The sequence below is a fragment of the Manis pentadactyla genome, chromosome 10 (genome assembly GCF_030020395.1).
Source record: "Manis pentadactyla isolate mManPen7 chromosome 10, mManPen7.hap1, whole genome shotgun sequence".
Classification (NCBI taxonomy): domain Eukaryota; kingdom Metazoa; phylum Chordata; class Mammalia; order Pholidota; family Manidae; genus Manis; species Manis pentadactyla.
Window position 1 is genome coordinate 5576328 of NC_080028.1, and position 15541 is coordinate 5591868.

Sequence of the window (15541 nt, forward strand, 5' to 3'; positions counted from 1 at the left end):
CTTAAGAAATGAGTATGTGGTGGACCAGAGAGCAGTAAGTGTAACAGGACCCAGCAGGGAAAGGGAAGAGGGGAGGTGGAGTGCGGCTCAGAAATGTTTTAAAACCCCGGAGGAAGTGTGTGAACAGCAAGTGCAAAGACCCTGAGGCAGGAATGTGCTTGCTGTGTTCAAAGCAAAGCAGGGGGCCTGGTGGCTCTGATCAGAACGAGCCAAGGAACAGGTCACAGAAGTGAGATCAGAGAGCATTGTGGGTGGACTGAGAGGGGACCGTTGTGAGGCTCTGCCGGTTACTCTGAGCAATATGTGAAGCCATTTCAGAATCCTGCTTCATCTCCCTTGCACTTTAAAACTATAATCCTCAGAGGAAAATGACAATGGTTTTTTGATTATGGCTCTGCCCTCACTTACCCCTCCATCCAGACAACAAGTGTTAATACTTGTGTGTGCGAATACTTTAGAAAGATCATCCTTGGAGGAAAATGACTGCGGGTGTGAGCAGTGAGATGTATAGTAGTCTGTGCAAAACATGATGGTGGCTTGGACCAGGAGGTGAGGATGGAGGGGTCAACTTGCAAATATATACTGAAAGCAGAGCTGTTGGGATCTGTTGGTGGTTTGGATATGGGTGGTTTGGATATGGGTGGTTGAGAAAGTACAGGTGACTCCAGGCCTAAGCTACTGGAAGGACAATTTCTATTTGCTGAGACAGAGACCTTGCGAGGACCATGTTCTTCAGCTGATGACTCAAGGGTAGAGAAGAAAGAATTTTCCTTTATGAAACTTGGAGGTTCTTTGTTGCTAGGGGGGCCACTCTTACCTAAGGTTATCTTTGAGTCAGCCATACCATTCTCTACTCCTTTTATAATGCTGTAACAAGCAGTCTTTGTGATGTAATGGCCCAGTAGAGACGGAGCTCTCACTCAGTACAGTCTGAGTAGGTATCCGCTGATTTATTTGTGTATTACTAGACCTAGCTATACTATTCTAATTATATCAAGATTATGGCATATTAATATCTGACGAGTCAAAAACTTCATTGCTGGCCTGTTCTAAGAATTTCATGGCAATTCTCATATATTTATTTTCCTACATCAACTTTAATATCAATATATCTAATGATTCCCCCAAATATCCATTGAGGTCCTTATTAGAATTTTATTATATGTATGATTTGAGAAAGGTTTTATCTTTTGAAATGGAGTATTCACATCTACAAACATAGTATGTCTCTCTTTATTTCCATCTTGCTTGAAAAATGTTCAATAGAATATGTATAGCTTTCTTTATATAGGTCTTATGCCTTTATATAAAATTTATCCCAAGGTATTTAATAGTTTGTCATTAATGTAAATGTGAATTTCTTTCACAATACAAATTCTAACTGATTATAATTACTGTAAAAAATGATATTGCTCCTTAGTATTTTGGTTTGAATCCAGCCACTTACCTAATTTTCTTAAGATTTTCTAGTGGGAAAGTCATATCCACAAATAATGGTGAATCTTGTTTTCCAACATTTATACTGTTTATTTCACTTCTTGTCTTAGTTCAAATGCTGGAGCCTCTAAAAATGTGAGCAGTAGAACTGACAGTGAGCTTGCCTATCCCATTTGTGACTTCAATGGAAAAGCTTTAACATTTCACCTGTTTAATATATTTGCAGGTAGTGTCTGACTAATACTTATACATAGGATATTCATTTTATTTCCATATAGTTTATTCATTCTATTCTATACCATTCTTATCAGGAATAGTTGTTGAATTTTGTTAGATGCCTTTTTGCCGTCTGTTGACATGCGACCTGCTCTAAGGAACGGAAATATTTGCTAAATCTTGGAGGGCTCTTATACTTGAAATAAACCCTAGATGATGTTGGGTTGTCATTTTAAAGTACAGTGCTAAATATTTCTAAGGGTCTTTAAAATGTTTTTAATGTCTGTGCATTAATGTCCATAAATTAGATTGTTTTATATTTTTCCTTTCAAGTGTTTTTGTTATCATATTTTGGTTTTGGGGCAATGCACAATGAATTGGAATACTCTATCATCCATCTTTGTATTCTGGAATAATTCGACTAATAAAAATTACCTACTTCTTAAAAGTTAGATACAGCTTGCCCTTAAAATCAGCCAGTCTTGGCACTTTTTAAATAATAGATGATAGATCTTTTAACAGCTTTTTCAGGGTTTTTTTTTTTTTATGGTTACCTGTCTATTCAGGCCTAAATCCTAAATTAAATTTATTAATCTACATCATGCTAGAAAAGCATTCAATTTCCTCTGCAGTTTAAAGCATATTAATCTAAGGCTGCATATTCTACATTGTCAGTATTCTTCCAACTCTGTTGTTAGAATAACAGTGTTTTCAATTTGTTTTGCGTGTTAACGCTTTGAGCAAGGGAGCGCTCACATGCACCATCTCCTGTGAGCCTTTATTCTTCCTGGACGGGTGAGGAGCCTGGGGAGAGTGGGGAGGGCCCAGTGCTGGTCCCCCAGACCCGGCACTCCGCCTTCCCGTGCTGGGCATGGTCACCCATGTTCTCTCCAGTAACGTTCACTAGGACCCACGGTCCTCAGGCCCCAAAGGGGTGACAAGGGTAAGGGTGGACTTTGAACATGACTCTACATCTGGGAGAGGTTCCTCTATGGACGGAATGCCAGCACCCCTTGGGATGTTTAGGGAAATACCCATGTGTCGGCTCTAGGAGGTGCACTTCCGACTGCTTGAAAACATAATATGCATCAGTAGTATCACTTTCATTTTCTAGAATCAAAAAAGAAAATCATTCCTTTGCTTTGTAAATGGTTCTAAATGGACCTATTTAAAAACTGCTGTTAACCTTTGTGTGTCAAGGGTGTGATGGGCTGCGGTTCGAACATAACTGTGCTTATTCACATTTTTTTTTTTGGATATTCCTAACAGCATCCTATGTTAATACAATTTCATAAAGTAACATTACCCTCTGTCCTGAAGGATAGTAACATATAATACATATATTGCTATGAAATTGCTTAAAATGAAACATGACCAAGTCTTAAAACTAGTTGGGGGGCTTAGATGTGATAATCTAGTAAAGGTCTTAGCACAGTACGGGTGCACTGTAAGAGCTGTCACAGCTAACAGTTCCCATGGGTTTTGATGTCAGGAGAGCCGGCATACCTCGGAATGCGCCCCCGTGTAGGGACAGCTTCCACGTGCCATCTGGGTTCTCACAGAGCCCAGGCTGCACCCCCATCCCGTAGCCCCACCCCTTCCTCACACTCCAGGGGCCAGCCTGCTGACACAGCGCCCACAGGTCCGGTTGGGGACCTTTCTCAATTCACAGTAAGTAGATGGACGCTGGGGTTCTTGCCGTGCACCTGCTCCTCCCCGGGCCCCTGGCCTCTGCAGGAGGCTCAGGACTCGTCTCCTTCCTCCAGCTTTCCCTCTGAGCTTGTCTCCCAAGCCTGACTGCACCACGGAGCTCACCCTCTCCCCCTGACTGGCCCCAGGATAAACACAGACACCCTTGTCATCTTCAGGGTCCGCTCAGTGACGGCTAGGTGACCTTGCCTGCTGTTCCCGTTGCCCCGCCTGTCCACCTCAGCGATCACCAGCAGATGCCGAGCAAAGGCTGCAGTCCTCCCCCGGCCCCTCCAGCTCCCTTTGCCACAAGCCCTCATGCAGCATGTAAGCCTAAACACACAGTAAGCAGGGGCTTCTGTTGCCCTTTTTCCTTGCAGCCGTTCTCCTCCCCACAGAACGCTGTTCCTGAGCCCAGGCTGAGACTCGGCCCTCCTCCAGGCTCCCAAGCCCCTTGGACAGTGTCATGAGGCCCTGAAAGTGCCTCCCAACACCCAGGCGCCCCCTGACCAAGGAGAGGGTCAGAACAGGAACTCCCAGCCAGGAGCCAGCGCCGCCTCACCCGCACGAATTCTGCACTAAATCCTCGTGTGCCTCAAAACTTCTCAGACTTAGGGAAGCATTTAGCCGCCAGCGGTGCTGCAGCTGGACAGGTACCAGCCATCCAAACCTGCCTTTCAGATTCTAGCTGCTCTGAGTACGAATCAGCTGACCTCCAGAAATGAGAGCAGGCCAGACACCCCTCTGCGGACCCCTTCCCACTCAGCACAGGCACGCACCCGAAAAGCAGACTGAGGGCTGAGCAGGAATGAAAGGTGCCCCCTCCCTGGCCTGGCCCACTTGCTGCCCTGTGGGGGGCACTGACTCACTTCTGCTCCATCTTCGGGTAAATCTGAATGTGTGGTTGGCTCCTGTTCTCGACCTGCATCTGGGCTGCGTTTGTCTCCTGACTCAACTTCCTCGCTAAGCTGGGCCTCCCAGGACCAGCCGTGGGCAGTGGGCCCAGAACCAAGAGGTGATTTATTATTTATTAAACATATCAATTTTTCCATTCTGTTTTCCCAGACTACTTCCGAGTGGGCTGAGAAAATGCCCAAAGGCCCGCCACCCATGTCTCCCAAGGAAATGGCAAACCAAGAGGTCCTGCTGCGGGTCCACAAAGCAGTGACTTCCCACTACCATGCCATCGCCCAGGAGTTTGAGAGGTTCGACACCATGAAAACCAACACCGCATCCAGGGATGAGTTCAGGGCCATCTGCACTCACCACATCCAAATTCTCACTGACGAGCAGGTAAGAAACATGTTGGTTCATCATCCTAAGCAGTGTTGTACGAGATCCGGCCTTTGTACTTTATACTCTGGAAACCCCAGACTACAAAGAGTTCAGACTATCCTCTATTTTAAAAATACTTGGAGATTTTGGGGGTGTTTGTTGTTATTTTGTTTGAAATCTCATTGCAGACTCCTGGGGGCCTTCTGTTTATGTGATGAGTATGAAATGCACCATTTCAACCACGGTGCAGATAATGTCACTTTTTTTTTTCTGGTTTCTTTTTATCTTTTTCTTTTTTTTGCTATCATTAATGTACAATTACATGAGCAATATTATGTTTACTAGATGCCCCCCATTATCAAGTCCCCACCACATACCCCATTACAGTCACTGTCTGTCAACATAGTTAAGATGCTGTAGAATCACTACTTGTCTTCTCTGTGTTGCACAGCCCTCCCTGTGCCCCCCTACATTATGTGTGCTAATCTTATGCCCCTTTTTCCCCCTTATCCCTCCCTTCCCACCCATCCTCCCCAGTCCCTTTCCCTTTGGTAACTGTTAGTCCATTCTTGGGTTCTGTGAGTCTGCTGCTGTTTTGTTCCTTCAGTTTTTCTTTGTTCTTATGCTCCACAGATGAGTGAAATCATTTGGTACTTGTCTTTCTCCACCTGGCTTATTTCACTGAGCATAATACCCTCTAGCTCCATCCATGTTGTTGCAAATGGTAGGATTTGTTTTCTTCTTACAGCTGAATAATATTCCATTGTGTATATGTACCACATCTTCTTTATCCATTCATCGACTGATGGACACTTAGGTTGCTTCCATATCTTGGCTATTGTAAATGGTGCTGCAATAAACATAGGGGTGCATCTGTCTTCTTCAAACTGGGCTCCTGCATTCTTAGGGTAAATTCCTAGGAGTGGAATTCCTGGGTCAAATGGTATCACTTTTATTTTTTAAATCAAATTAAACTCGCCTCCAGCTACTGCTCTTCTCCCTCTTTGTCTGGATTGTCCCTGGGCTTGTGTGACCCAAAGTGGTAACAGTCTCTCCCCACACCTGTGCCTATCAGTTGCTCTGCCCACCCCCGGCCACCCTACCTCCGCTGCCCTCACCTCTCCCTGTGGTTCTGCTCGGTGCTCTCAGATGCTCTCTACTGCAAGCATGCTGGTGGCATGCCCACCCCCGGCAGGCCTTTTCATTGTCCACAGGCTGGGTACAGGCCACCCCCTCCGAGGTCCTCCTGCCCAACACTGAACCGCCCAAGAGGTTCTCTGCCATTTCCTCCCCAAGGACTGAGCTAGACTCTTTTTAGCTCAAAGGTTCTGGCAACCTGCTGCCCTGGGCCTCTTTGGTCCTTCGTGGCCTTCCAAGGCCAAGAGCATCTATCTGCGGGATGGCGACCCAAGGGCCTGCCTTGCTTACTGACTTGAGCCAACAATCACACTAGTGCCCGCGCCCAGGAACAGCACCCTGGGTTGATTGTTCCTCACTGTGGCCCAAATGCTGAAAGAGAGCTGGTGCTCAGTGAATCCTGGTGAATGGACGGTGTCCACGTTCTCCACGCTACCCTGGTGGTCTAGTGCCTAAACAGCCAGGTAGCACAGAGCACCAGAGAGCCCACAGCAAGAGCAGACACCCCTTCACCCAGGAAGCACACCACTACAGCCCCCTCCAGGGCTCAGGCAGGCCGGCGCCCGTTCCCGGGGAGCAGCGCAGGTGAAGAACGAAATACAGAATACCTGCCAGGCAACTCGGCCTCCCTCCTTCCTGCTGGTTCTGCTCAGGCTCCGCGCAGGAGGCTTCCTGGAGCTCCCCAGGTGGAAGTGTCACTTTTCCCTGCCAGGTGGGGTCTCTCCATCCCCAAGCCTCATTTTCTGAGTTTCAGGGTAAGGCCTAAAAGTGTTCACAGACAGGGCTGATCACACGCCAGCCCCCAGCCCCGCTGAGGCCTCTGAACTCACTACCCTGAAGAATGACTTTGTTAAAGACATCAACAATATCAACACGATTTAACTCTCCTAAAATATCATCTTTTTTGGGCATTATGATCATTTTTATTAACCAAAATAAAGTGTTATTCCAAACAATTCTGTCCCAAAGAACATCAATGCTGAGTGAGACCTCTATTCACTAGTACTTCTCTCCGTTACTGTAAATGGGTAGAAGCCTTAGAATTAATACAGTTGCATTATTATCCTATGGGGCCAACTAATAAAGGTATTACTAATAAAAACTTTTTATTTCATCTAAACTAGTAAAATTATAATTATAGATATAAATTAACAACATGTTGTCATATCTGGTATTCAAAACGGAGAACTTGGTTTTAATCGTCCACTAAGAAAGCATCTCCATCCCTAGCACATCAAGCCTCCCACCTCCCCAACAAAATCAAGCACTTATTTTTAAATGCTGCCTTCTTAAATATGTGAACGCGTCTCAAACATAGCCTGCCTCATCGAGAGTGCTGAAGTCTGGCATAAGTACCATGGTTTAAGTTGGGTGACGATTTGCAAAGAATGTGCAATATCTGGGAAGGCTACTGATGGATACAGGCTGCTGAACAGAAAACGGTTCCAGAGATCGTCTGTTCTCCCTGTGGGAGTTACGTAGCCAGTTACCTTCTCCATCAAACGGCACAGCATCTGGGAGAGGAAGATCACAGAAGTGATGTGCACTCTAAACATGTCTGGACCCCTCGTGCTGTTATTCAAGAGAGTTTCACTAAAGATTCTGGGGCAGTCCCAACCCAACCATATTAAATAGCTTTCAAGTGCCGATTTTGGGACTTGGTTTATCTACATTATAAAAACTTATCTCATCCTAAAAGAATTCCAACCATCCTGAATCAGAGGGCCAGCTTTCTTGACTTGTGGAGCTCTGTCAGTCTGAGCGCGCCACATCTTTTGAAGCCTTTTGGTGTAATTAGCCTTTCCAAAAGGGAGAGTTACTTTCTTAGCAGATGGAGTTTGAAAAAGATGGGTCTTCGTGGCTCTGCATGAGTGTGCTATAAAGATTGTCAGAACTGGGTCTACTTGGATATTGTTAAGAAGATAAAGACCCACAGGGAGAGCCTCCCCAGCCAGGCAGTTTAGATCAGTCCATAATGATTGTGTGAAGACTTTGAATGTGCTATTAGGGAAAGGAACTGTTAAACACTTCTGAACATTTCAGAGGTGGTATTTCTAAAACAGACACCCCCTAGGAAGTGAGAAAAATGCAGGCAGAGAACAAAACAACCCTTCAGGCAAGCAGATCGGTTTCAACCCTCTTCTGCATTTGTCCAGCTGTGTGACCTGGGAGAGTTGTTCAGCCTCTCTGAGCTTCGGTGTCCTCCCCTACAAAGTGGGGATGTGCAATACTCCCCTGTGTTTACTGCCATCTCTGCTTGCCCCTGCCCCCTTGTATCTGGCCCTGCTGTTCCTCCTTCCAGATGCACTTCAAGCCCAGTGAAGCCTCTCCTGGCCACACCTTTACCTGTTGGAGCTGGCCACACCCCACCTTGGCCTCCCTAATCATTTAGCTGAGCCCTTGGGACGCTCTTGCGTCCATGAATAAGCAACATGAATACTACATATGTGATAGATGACATGGAACATACATACACTGCACCGATGTCAGTGTCCTGGTTTTGAAGTTGTTACGTAAGATGTAACCTTTGGTAGAAAGTGGACGGACAGTACCAGGGACCGCTCTGCGCCATCCTTGCATCTTCCTGCAAATCCATAATTATTTCAAAATAACATTTTTTTTTTAATGAAGAATATTGTCCTAAACTAAACCTTTCTCCTTCTCGGGGCCTGGAACATTCTCCTGTTCCTCACTCCCACTTCATTTCCTGAATTTCAAATAGCATTGGACATGGTCTCTTTTACTTTGTTTTTAGAAAATTTCAGTGGAGCCCCAAAGTCTCCTTCTGACTGAGGCCAGGCGCGTGGGGGCAGGAAGGGAATGTCCCTCCCTCTGCCTCTTGGGGGGCGGCTGCTCCCTCAGCACGCTGGAGACGGGAGCTCAACAGGCTGTAGGGACGATAAAATACCAAACTGGAAGTAAGTTACAGCTCTTCTTAGCTCCCTGGAAGCCCTCAAGTCATCAGAAGTGGCTCGTGTAGGATGCACTGAGTCATTCTGCTGCACTTCGTGTGGTTCTCACACAGCCCATGACATCAGAGGCGCCAGTGCAAAGCCATAAACTTCTCCCCAGTTTCCCAAAAGCCTCCCTTTTCATCTTGTGAGGAGACAGCATTTGCCCTCAGGGTGAAATTAAGTGTGGATGCAAATACAGGCGCTGAGGGCTGCGTCACCTGGTGAGCTGTTTGCAGAACTCAGGTGTGCCCGCGAGGATGAGCAATGAGTCTGGCTGGGCCTCCCTGGGACCAAGGTGGGCCAGGGCTTTGATTTGCATTTTCTCCTAAAATGTTCTTATAGCCTGCAGCTCAGTCACTGTGACTAATCCCGAGATTTAATGGCCTTACACTGCTCACTAAGGGCCCAATTCAATTAAAAAATATCCCGCGGAAGCCATGAATAATCCTCTTGTCTTTGCTTTTCCAGTCTTCCAAGTGGGTTTCTTCTGTTCCAACTCTGTGCACGGAGGTGGGCCTCGGCCCCTGCTGGCCTGGGCAGCCCTTCCCCAGCTGGTGCCCCGCTTCCCGCCGGCGCAGTGGGATTGCCCAGCTGGGGTTTTTTACACTGACACTCACGCAGTGACCTTTGCTTCTTTCCTAGTTTGACAAACTGTGGAGCGAGATGCCTGTCAACGCCAAGGGGAGACTGAAATACCCGGACTTCCTGAGCAGGTTCAGCGTGGAGAAGGCGACAACCCCGCCGGCCCCTGGCAACTCGGCGGCTGCCCGGAGCGGGAGCGGCGCGCCCGAAACCCCAGGGGAAGGCGGGTCCGCAGCGCCGCCGCCCGCGCACAGCCCGGGAGCAGGACCCACGCCGCGGAGGCAGCCCTGTGTGAGTGCCCCGTCCCGCGGGGTCGCCCAGTCCGCACACCGCCCCGGGCCGGGGCGGGCGCGTCCCCGGAGTTCGCGCAGGGTCGGAGAGGAGCCCCCCGGGGCCTTAGCCTCCGCTGCCCGGGCAAGGGGGGTGGAAGGGAGAAGAAGGAGGGCTCACGGTGAGGAAAGGGGTAGGTGGGTGGGAGCCGTGCGGCCGTGTTGGCGGCGGGAAAGCGCACGCCCCGCGGGGGAGCCACTCCGCGTGGAGCTCTGCTGCACACAGGGCCTCGGGAGGCAGAGGTTGGTACCCCCACTTCACCATACTGCGGCTCTAAGAGGTGTCCACACGTGCTCAGCATCCCGCAGACCTGATTCAAACCCAGGCCTGTCTAACTGCGCGGCCCTGGCCCTGGGCTGAGCCGCCAGCCTGGGACGGAGACGGGCGGCCAGCCGGGCTGAGCTCTTGCCTCACCGCAGGAAGCAGGAGGGTGTGTGAGGGCGGGCGCAGCAGAGGGGACCCACTCCCAGACCCAGCGCGCAAGGCCTTGCCCATGTGCAGGTGAGCCCTCCGTGAGCGACAGCTGCTCCTCATCCATTCAGCCGGTGCACATCCACGGCACACCTACTATGTGCTGGGTCTTTTCTAGAGCGGAGAATGCAGCACCAAGGTCCCTGGCCTTGTGGAGTTTACATTCTCAGGAGGGGTGATGGGCAAGAAACAGTATAAACATAACAAGTAGAGTATTTAGCAAGTTAAAGACAGTAAGTGGAGCAAGATGACGGTGGTCAGGAGCGCTGCACAGAGGCCCGCATCCCAACCCCTGGACCTGCAATGCGTCCTGAGGGGAACCCGGGTTGCAGCTGGAATTAAAGTTGCTAACCAGCTGACTTTAAGATGCCTCCGGATGCGTCCAAGGCAATCACGGGTCTGTAATGGGGAACAGGAGGCAGAAGGTCAGTGTTGCAGAGGTGTGATTTGAGAAAGCCTCCACCTGATGCCAAGGGCTTTGAAGGTGGAGGAGGGGCCACAGGCTAAGGAATGCGGCATCTCTAGAAGCTGGAAAAGGCAAAGGAATGGGTTCTCCTCCAGAGCCGCCAGACAGAGCACAACCCTGCCCGGTGAGACCCGTTTCGGGCTCTGACCTCCAGACCGCAAGAGAATGTTGTTTTAAGCCACCAAGTTTGTAGATCTGTCACAGCAGCCACAGGAAACCCACATGGGTCTGAAGGGCCATGATAAGGACTGGCATCCACTCCCAGGGGGACAGAACCCCGGCAAGATTTTAAGCAGAGGAGTGACATGGTCTGTGTGACTCGTTCAAAAGACGACATGGACACTGTGCTGAAAAGTGGCTGTGGGTGGAATGGGTGCTGAGTGGACAGGCAGAAGCAGGGAGGTGGTTGGGGGGCTCTGGCTGTGACCCAGGGAAGAGGCCATAGCGGCGCCCAGGAAGGCGAGCAGGCAGAGCCGGTGGCCGGTGGGCAGACGCTGAATGCATCTCTGAAGGGGAGCCCACAAGACTTCCCAACAGATTAGATTGGGATTGAGAGGGAGAGAGGAGAGTCCAAGGAAGATTTCTAAGTCTTTGGCCTCAGAAACTGGAAGAAGGGCGACTGTCGTCAACCAAGGTGGGGAAGGTGTAGGTGGTGCAGGATCTGGGAGGAAGACCGGGATTCCGCTGAGTTCGTCACTGTATTGGATGACCGTGCATTGCGGGGCGCTCGGGGGAATGCCTGGGCGAGATCTGCAATGCAGTCCCTGTTTTTAAATGGAAAATATGATAAAACAAAGAACAGACTCATACCTGGTCCACATAATTTCATAATATCAGATGTTCTGGGAGTGAGTGCAGGATTGGATGTCCCATGCAAATAGCAAGGGAGTCCCCGGCCTTTGATAAGACTCTTCTGGTGAAAAACATGTCATTGTCACTTGACACACACGTGCGCATGCACACACACACACACACACACACACACACACCAGTAATGTGCCCAAATCTTTGTACATCTCTGTATATTTGTATTTTGGCTATATATTTATTTCCTAAACCATTTTGGATATTATGATTTGGCACAACTATAGCACACCAATGGAAATAAAAATTAAATGGCAAAATTACCATCCACACTTTGCCTTTTATTTTATATCTGAGGTAATACTGCCTGTGAAATTGTGAACCTCAAAACCTGAATCCTCTTTGTAAGTCGTTATTTTTGCTTCCATTTTGAATCCCAAATTACAAGACAATTTCCTTTCTTGCTAGACCCCCGCCAGTCCAATCAGGGCACCAGGTGCCCCCCCCTTGCAGAACTGTGAGCCGATCGAGAACAAGCTCCGGAGGAGAGTTCGGGGCTGTTGGCGAGAGTTCCTGAGGGAATGCAAAGAGAAGGATGTGAACAAGCAGGGGGAGATCGCCACGTCCGAGTTCCTGGGTTTGTTCTGCTTCTGTTCCCTTGAAAATACAGTGTCACCTCCTAGCACAAGTCCATTCCCCGGGAGCAGGCAAGATAAGCATACCCCCTGGGGACTGGCAGGAGAATCTGGGTTGCATGCAGGCTAGGCGCCACCACCACTGGTAACCAGGGACACGCCTGGACCCGCCACCAAGCAGATATGTGCCTGCACCATCAAGTCAGCCTGCCGAGGGCTCCAGGCACCCCACTCACGTCAACACCTGTTCTGCCCTGTTGACTCAATTTTCTCCACATGTCACGTTGATAAACTTCAAATCACACCAGGTGGATTTATGCTTCCACTAATTGTTGCATACTGTTTATGCAGCATTTTACATTACAGGGAAATAAATCTGACCGTGTCATCCTCTGCTTGGGAGCCCCATCGGGTCCCCTCTTGTTGGCTAATATACAGACCCCTTCATAAGAATAATGTTGTTAGAACCTCCGATATTAATATAAATTACTTTTATGATGGTCATAGCTTAAAAATGCACAAACAAAACAAGGTTTAAACTCTTTAAGTAAATGGTTCCTATCAAAAAACACTTAAAATTAAATATGAAATATGAAATCAGTAATAATCAGATGTTGTTACATTGATTTAATGTGACATGTCCCACTGAAACCAATCACCAGTGTTGCCTTTAACGCATGTGTGAGTCCCACCTGTTTTTTGGTTAATTCTTTTGATTTTGAAAATGTCATCTCATCCTTCTTAACTTGTGTTGCTGTCATCGTTGTTGCTGCTTTTTCTCTTTAACCATGAGCTCCCTGACACCACCCATCCATTATTCTGATAGGCTGGTGTGACTTAAGTAGTGCGTCCAAAACTCAATACTGTGAAACGCTACATGTAAGAACTAATTTTCACAAGGCATTCTGTGTCTTGGATACACGGCTGGTAACCTCCTGCAAGCTAGCACACCCAGGGCCTTTGATGAGCAGTTCCTCTGGGCCCCACAGCCACCCACCATGTGTCCTGGCTGGCCTGGGGTGCTACTGCTTTCCCCTGTGCAAGGACACAGAGACCTCAGTGTGCACAGTGCACAGCAGCACCTCTGGCCCCTGCTTGCTTTGAAGGCCTCATTTGTATAAGGTCCCCCTTCCATTGCTGATCCCCGTGAGCCCCAGCAGTTAACGGAGTCTCTGCTCCGTGACACTTCAGAGCTTTCACGCTGTCAAATACAGGTCCGTTTATTCACCTTAAACTAAAATCTTCTCCTAAGTCTTTTTCAATTATGAGCTGTCACTCCAACAGAAGCTTTTGCTTTATAACTGGTAAAAGAATTGAACACTGGGACTAGTGCAAAGTGGAAGTGAGTGTTCATACTGTGACACTGACATGTGCCAACCTTGCATGGCATCGACATGATCCTAATCAGAAAGCCAGACTCAAACCCTGAAATGGCATGGCTGTTATCTCTTAAGGGTGGTCCGTGTATCTCAGAATAGGTTTTATACATTTTAGATCACCATTGGAATGAGAACTCAAAGTGTATAAATTCCTGCAGACTCTAAAGACGGTATCTCTGAAGGCTGGTTGAAAAATACTCAGTGAGAGGGTTGAGTCTGAACTCCCCCCCTACAGCTGGGCCCTGTCAGGCCCCCAGCACAGCAGGGGGATCCCCTCCCCTCACACCAGCTCTGCCTGGACTCCCTCCAGCAGTTCCGGGCCCCTGGGAGCAGCCTCCGTGACTGCTCCCTCCCTGCCTGCCACCCCACAGCAATGGAGACTGTGCAAAGCCAGGACAATAGGCAAAGGCCAGGATGCTGGGGCCAGCAGGATGTGGGGCTCCTCCCTCCTCGCCACACTTAGACCCATCTGACTGACTCCACATCTGCCCAGCCACCAACCAGGCGCCAGAAGCAAGGGCCCGGCCAGGGCCTATAGCAGAGAAAGCATCTCAGCGAGTGGTGCATGAACAAATGGATGGATGAATGACCTGCCGCCAACTGAACTCATATTTTTGTCTTTAGCTCTTGCAGAGAAATTCAACCTGGATATAAACAAAGAGGAATGTCAGCAGCTCATCGTGAAGTACGACCTGAAGAACAATGGGAAATTTGCTTATTGTGACTTCATTCAGAGCTGTGTTCTCCTGTTAAAAGCAAAGGAAACCTCACTAATGCAGAGAATGAAAATCCAGAATGCCCAGAAAATGGTATGTAAAACCATTCTTAGGAAATGTGGGGTCTGGGGTTAGAAGGGGCTCCCGTTTTCCTTCATCCATCACAAATTCAGATCATCTTACTTCATACAATGGTGGACATGGAGAATCAAGGAGGGGCTGCTGGACAGTGAGGACCTGTCTGTCCAATGTCCCCGGCTACACTGCCACCTTCCCAGGGACCCCTGCTCAGACTTTCTGTATACACAAATGATGTGTGTATAACACTGTGTGATGTACGCACATGCACACATGATATGTACACCACATGTGTATGTTATTGTATCACACGTGTGATATGTGTGTATATTGCACTTGTGTGACATATGTATGTGCACATATATATGTGTATATATTTGCCAAACAATCCTTTGTTGCCCCATTTCCTCCATTACTTAAAGGCTGTGCAGAGTCAGGCAGTTTCCAGGTGACCATTTGGTAGTCAGAGCGTTCACATCTGGGAGGTGAGAGGCCTGGGTGCAGGTGAGGTCTCCACCAGGCTTTGGAAGCACTGCAAACAGCTCATTTACTTTCTCAGAAATGACTCAAAGATTTCCTTTCTTTCTGGAGACCCCAAACTGGGAACCAATAGCCTGGATCCCAGGTTCTCAAACTGGGGTGGGGGTGGTAGTTCTCAAACTTTGAGTGGCAGATGCCTGATCACCTGGCTCTTCCCAGAGCACCGGAAGCATCTGTATGGCCAATAGTCAGGAGCAGCACGGGCTGCCTGCACGGTGCATCTGGGAGCACTAAGAGGCCAGCTAACTGAAAAGATGAAGCCAGGAAGGGGTCATAGCAAAGTGAAACATTTTTAACTTAAGAATATGTATTTATTCATCAACCATCTGAGACAGGCCAGACCCTTCTCTCTGGACGTGGGGTGGGACGTTGCAGACACATTCTTTCTTGCGTAAACTACACCCATGATGCATTGTCTACAATTTTCTCTTGGTTTCCCTAAAGAGAAATGAGAAAGTAAAGATGCTTAAGTAGCAACAGAAGGGAACTCTTCCCCTGGATGTTTACGCTTTCTCGCCGTCCTGTGTGATTTTGTCCTTCTCACCCACACCCAGTTCAACCCCAGTGTTTGCACAGACTTGCCTTCCCGAGTCCTTCCAAAACATAAAACACAAAAAGGCTTTTTCATGCTCACATCCCATCATCTGTACCATTGAATTAAGTTACACTGAATTCAATAACAAGTCGTGCTGGCATTGCCACTTTGGGGAAGAAACGCTGCTGATTCCAGCCACCCTTGGTCCCAGCTGCCAGGAGCAGGGGTGCAGGGCAGCCCCAGCCAGCCCCAGCCAGTCCCCACTCGCCCGGCAGCGGTGATGTGAGCTAACCCCGC

General features: G+C 48.5%; 1 protein-coding gene across 1 annotated transcript in view; it reads left to right on the forward strand.

Moving 5' to 3' along the window:
- The window catches only part of EFCAB6 (EF-hand calcium binding domain 6), a 209668-nt gene that overhangs the window by 189544 nt on the left and 4583 nt on the right, over positions 1-15541 (forward strand). The window contains 4 exon segments of the mRNA XM_057508338.1: positions 4408-4635; positions 9351-9581; positions 11830-11998; positions 14000-14184. Coding sequence (XP_057364321.1) covers positions 4408-4635; positions 9351-9581; positions 11830-11998; positions 14000-14184 — 813 coding nt within the window.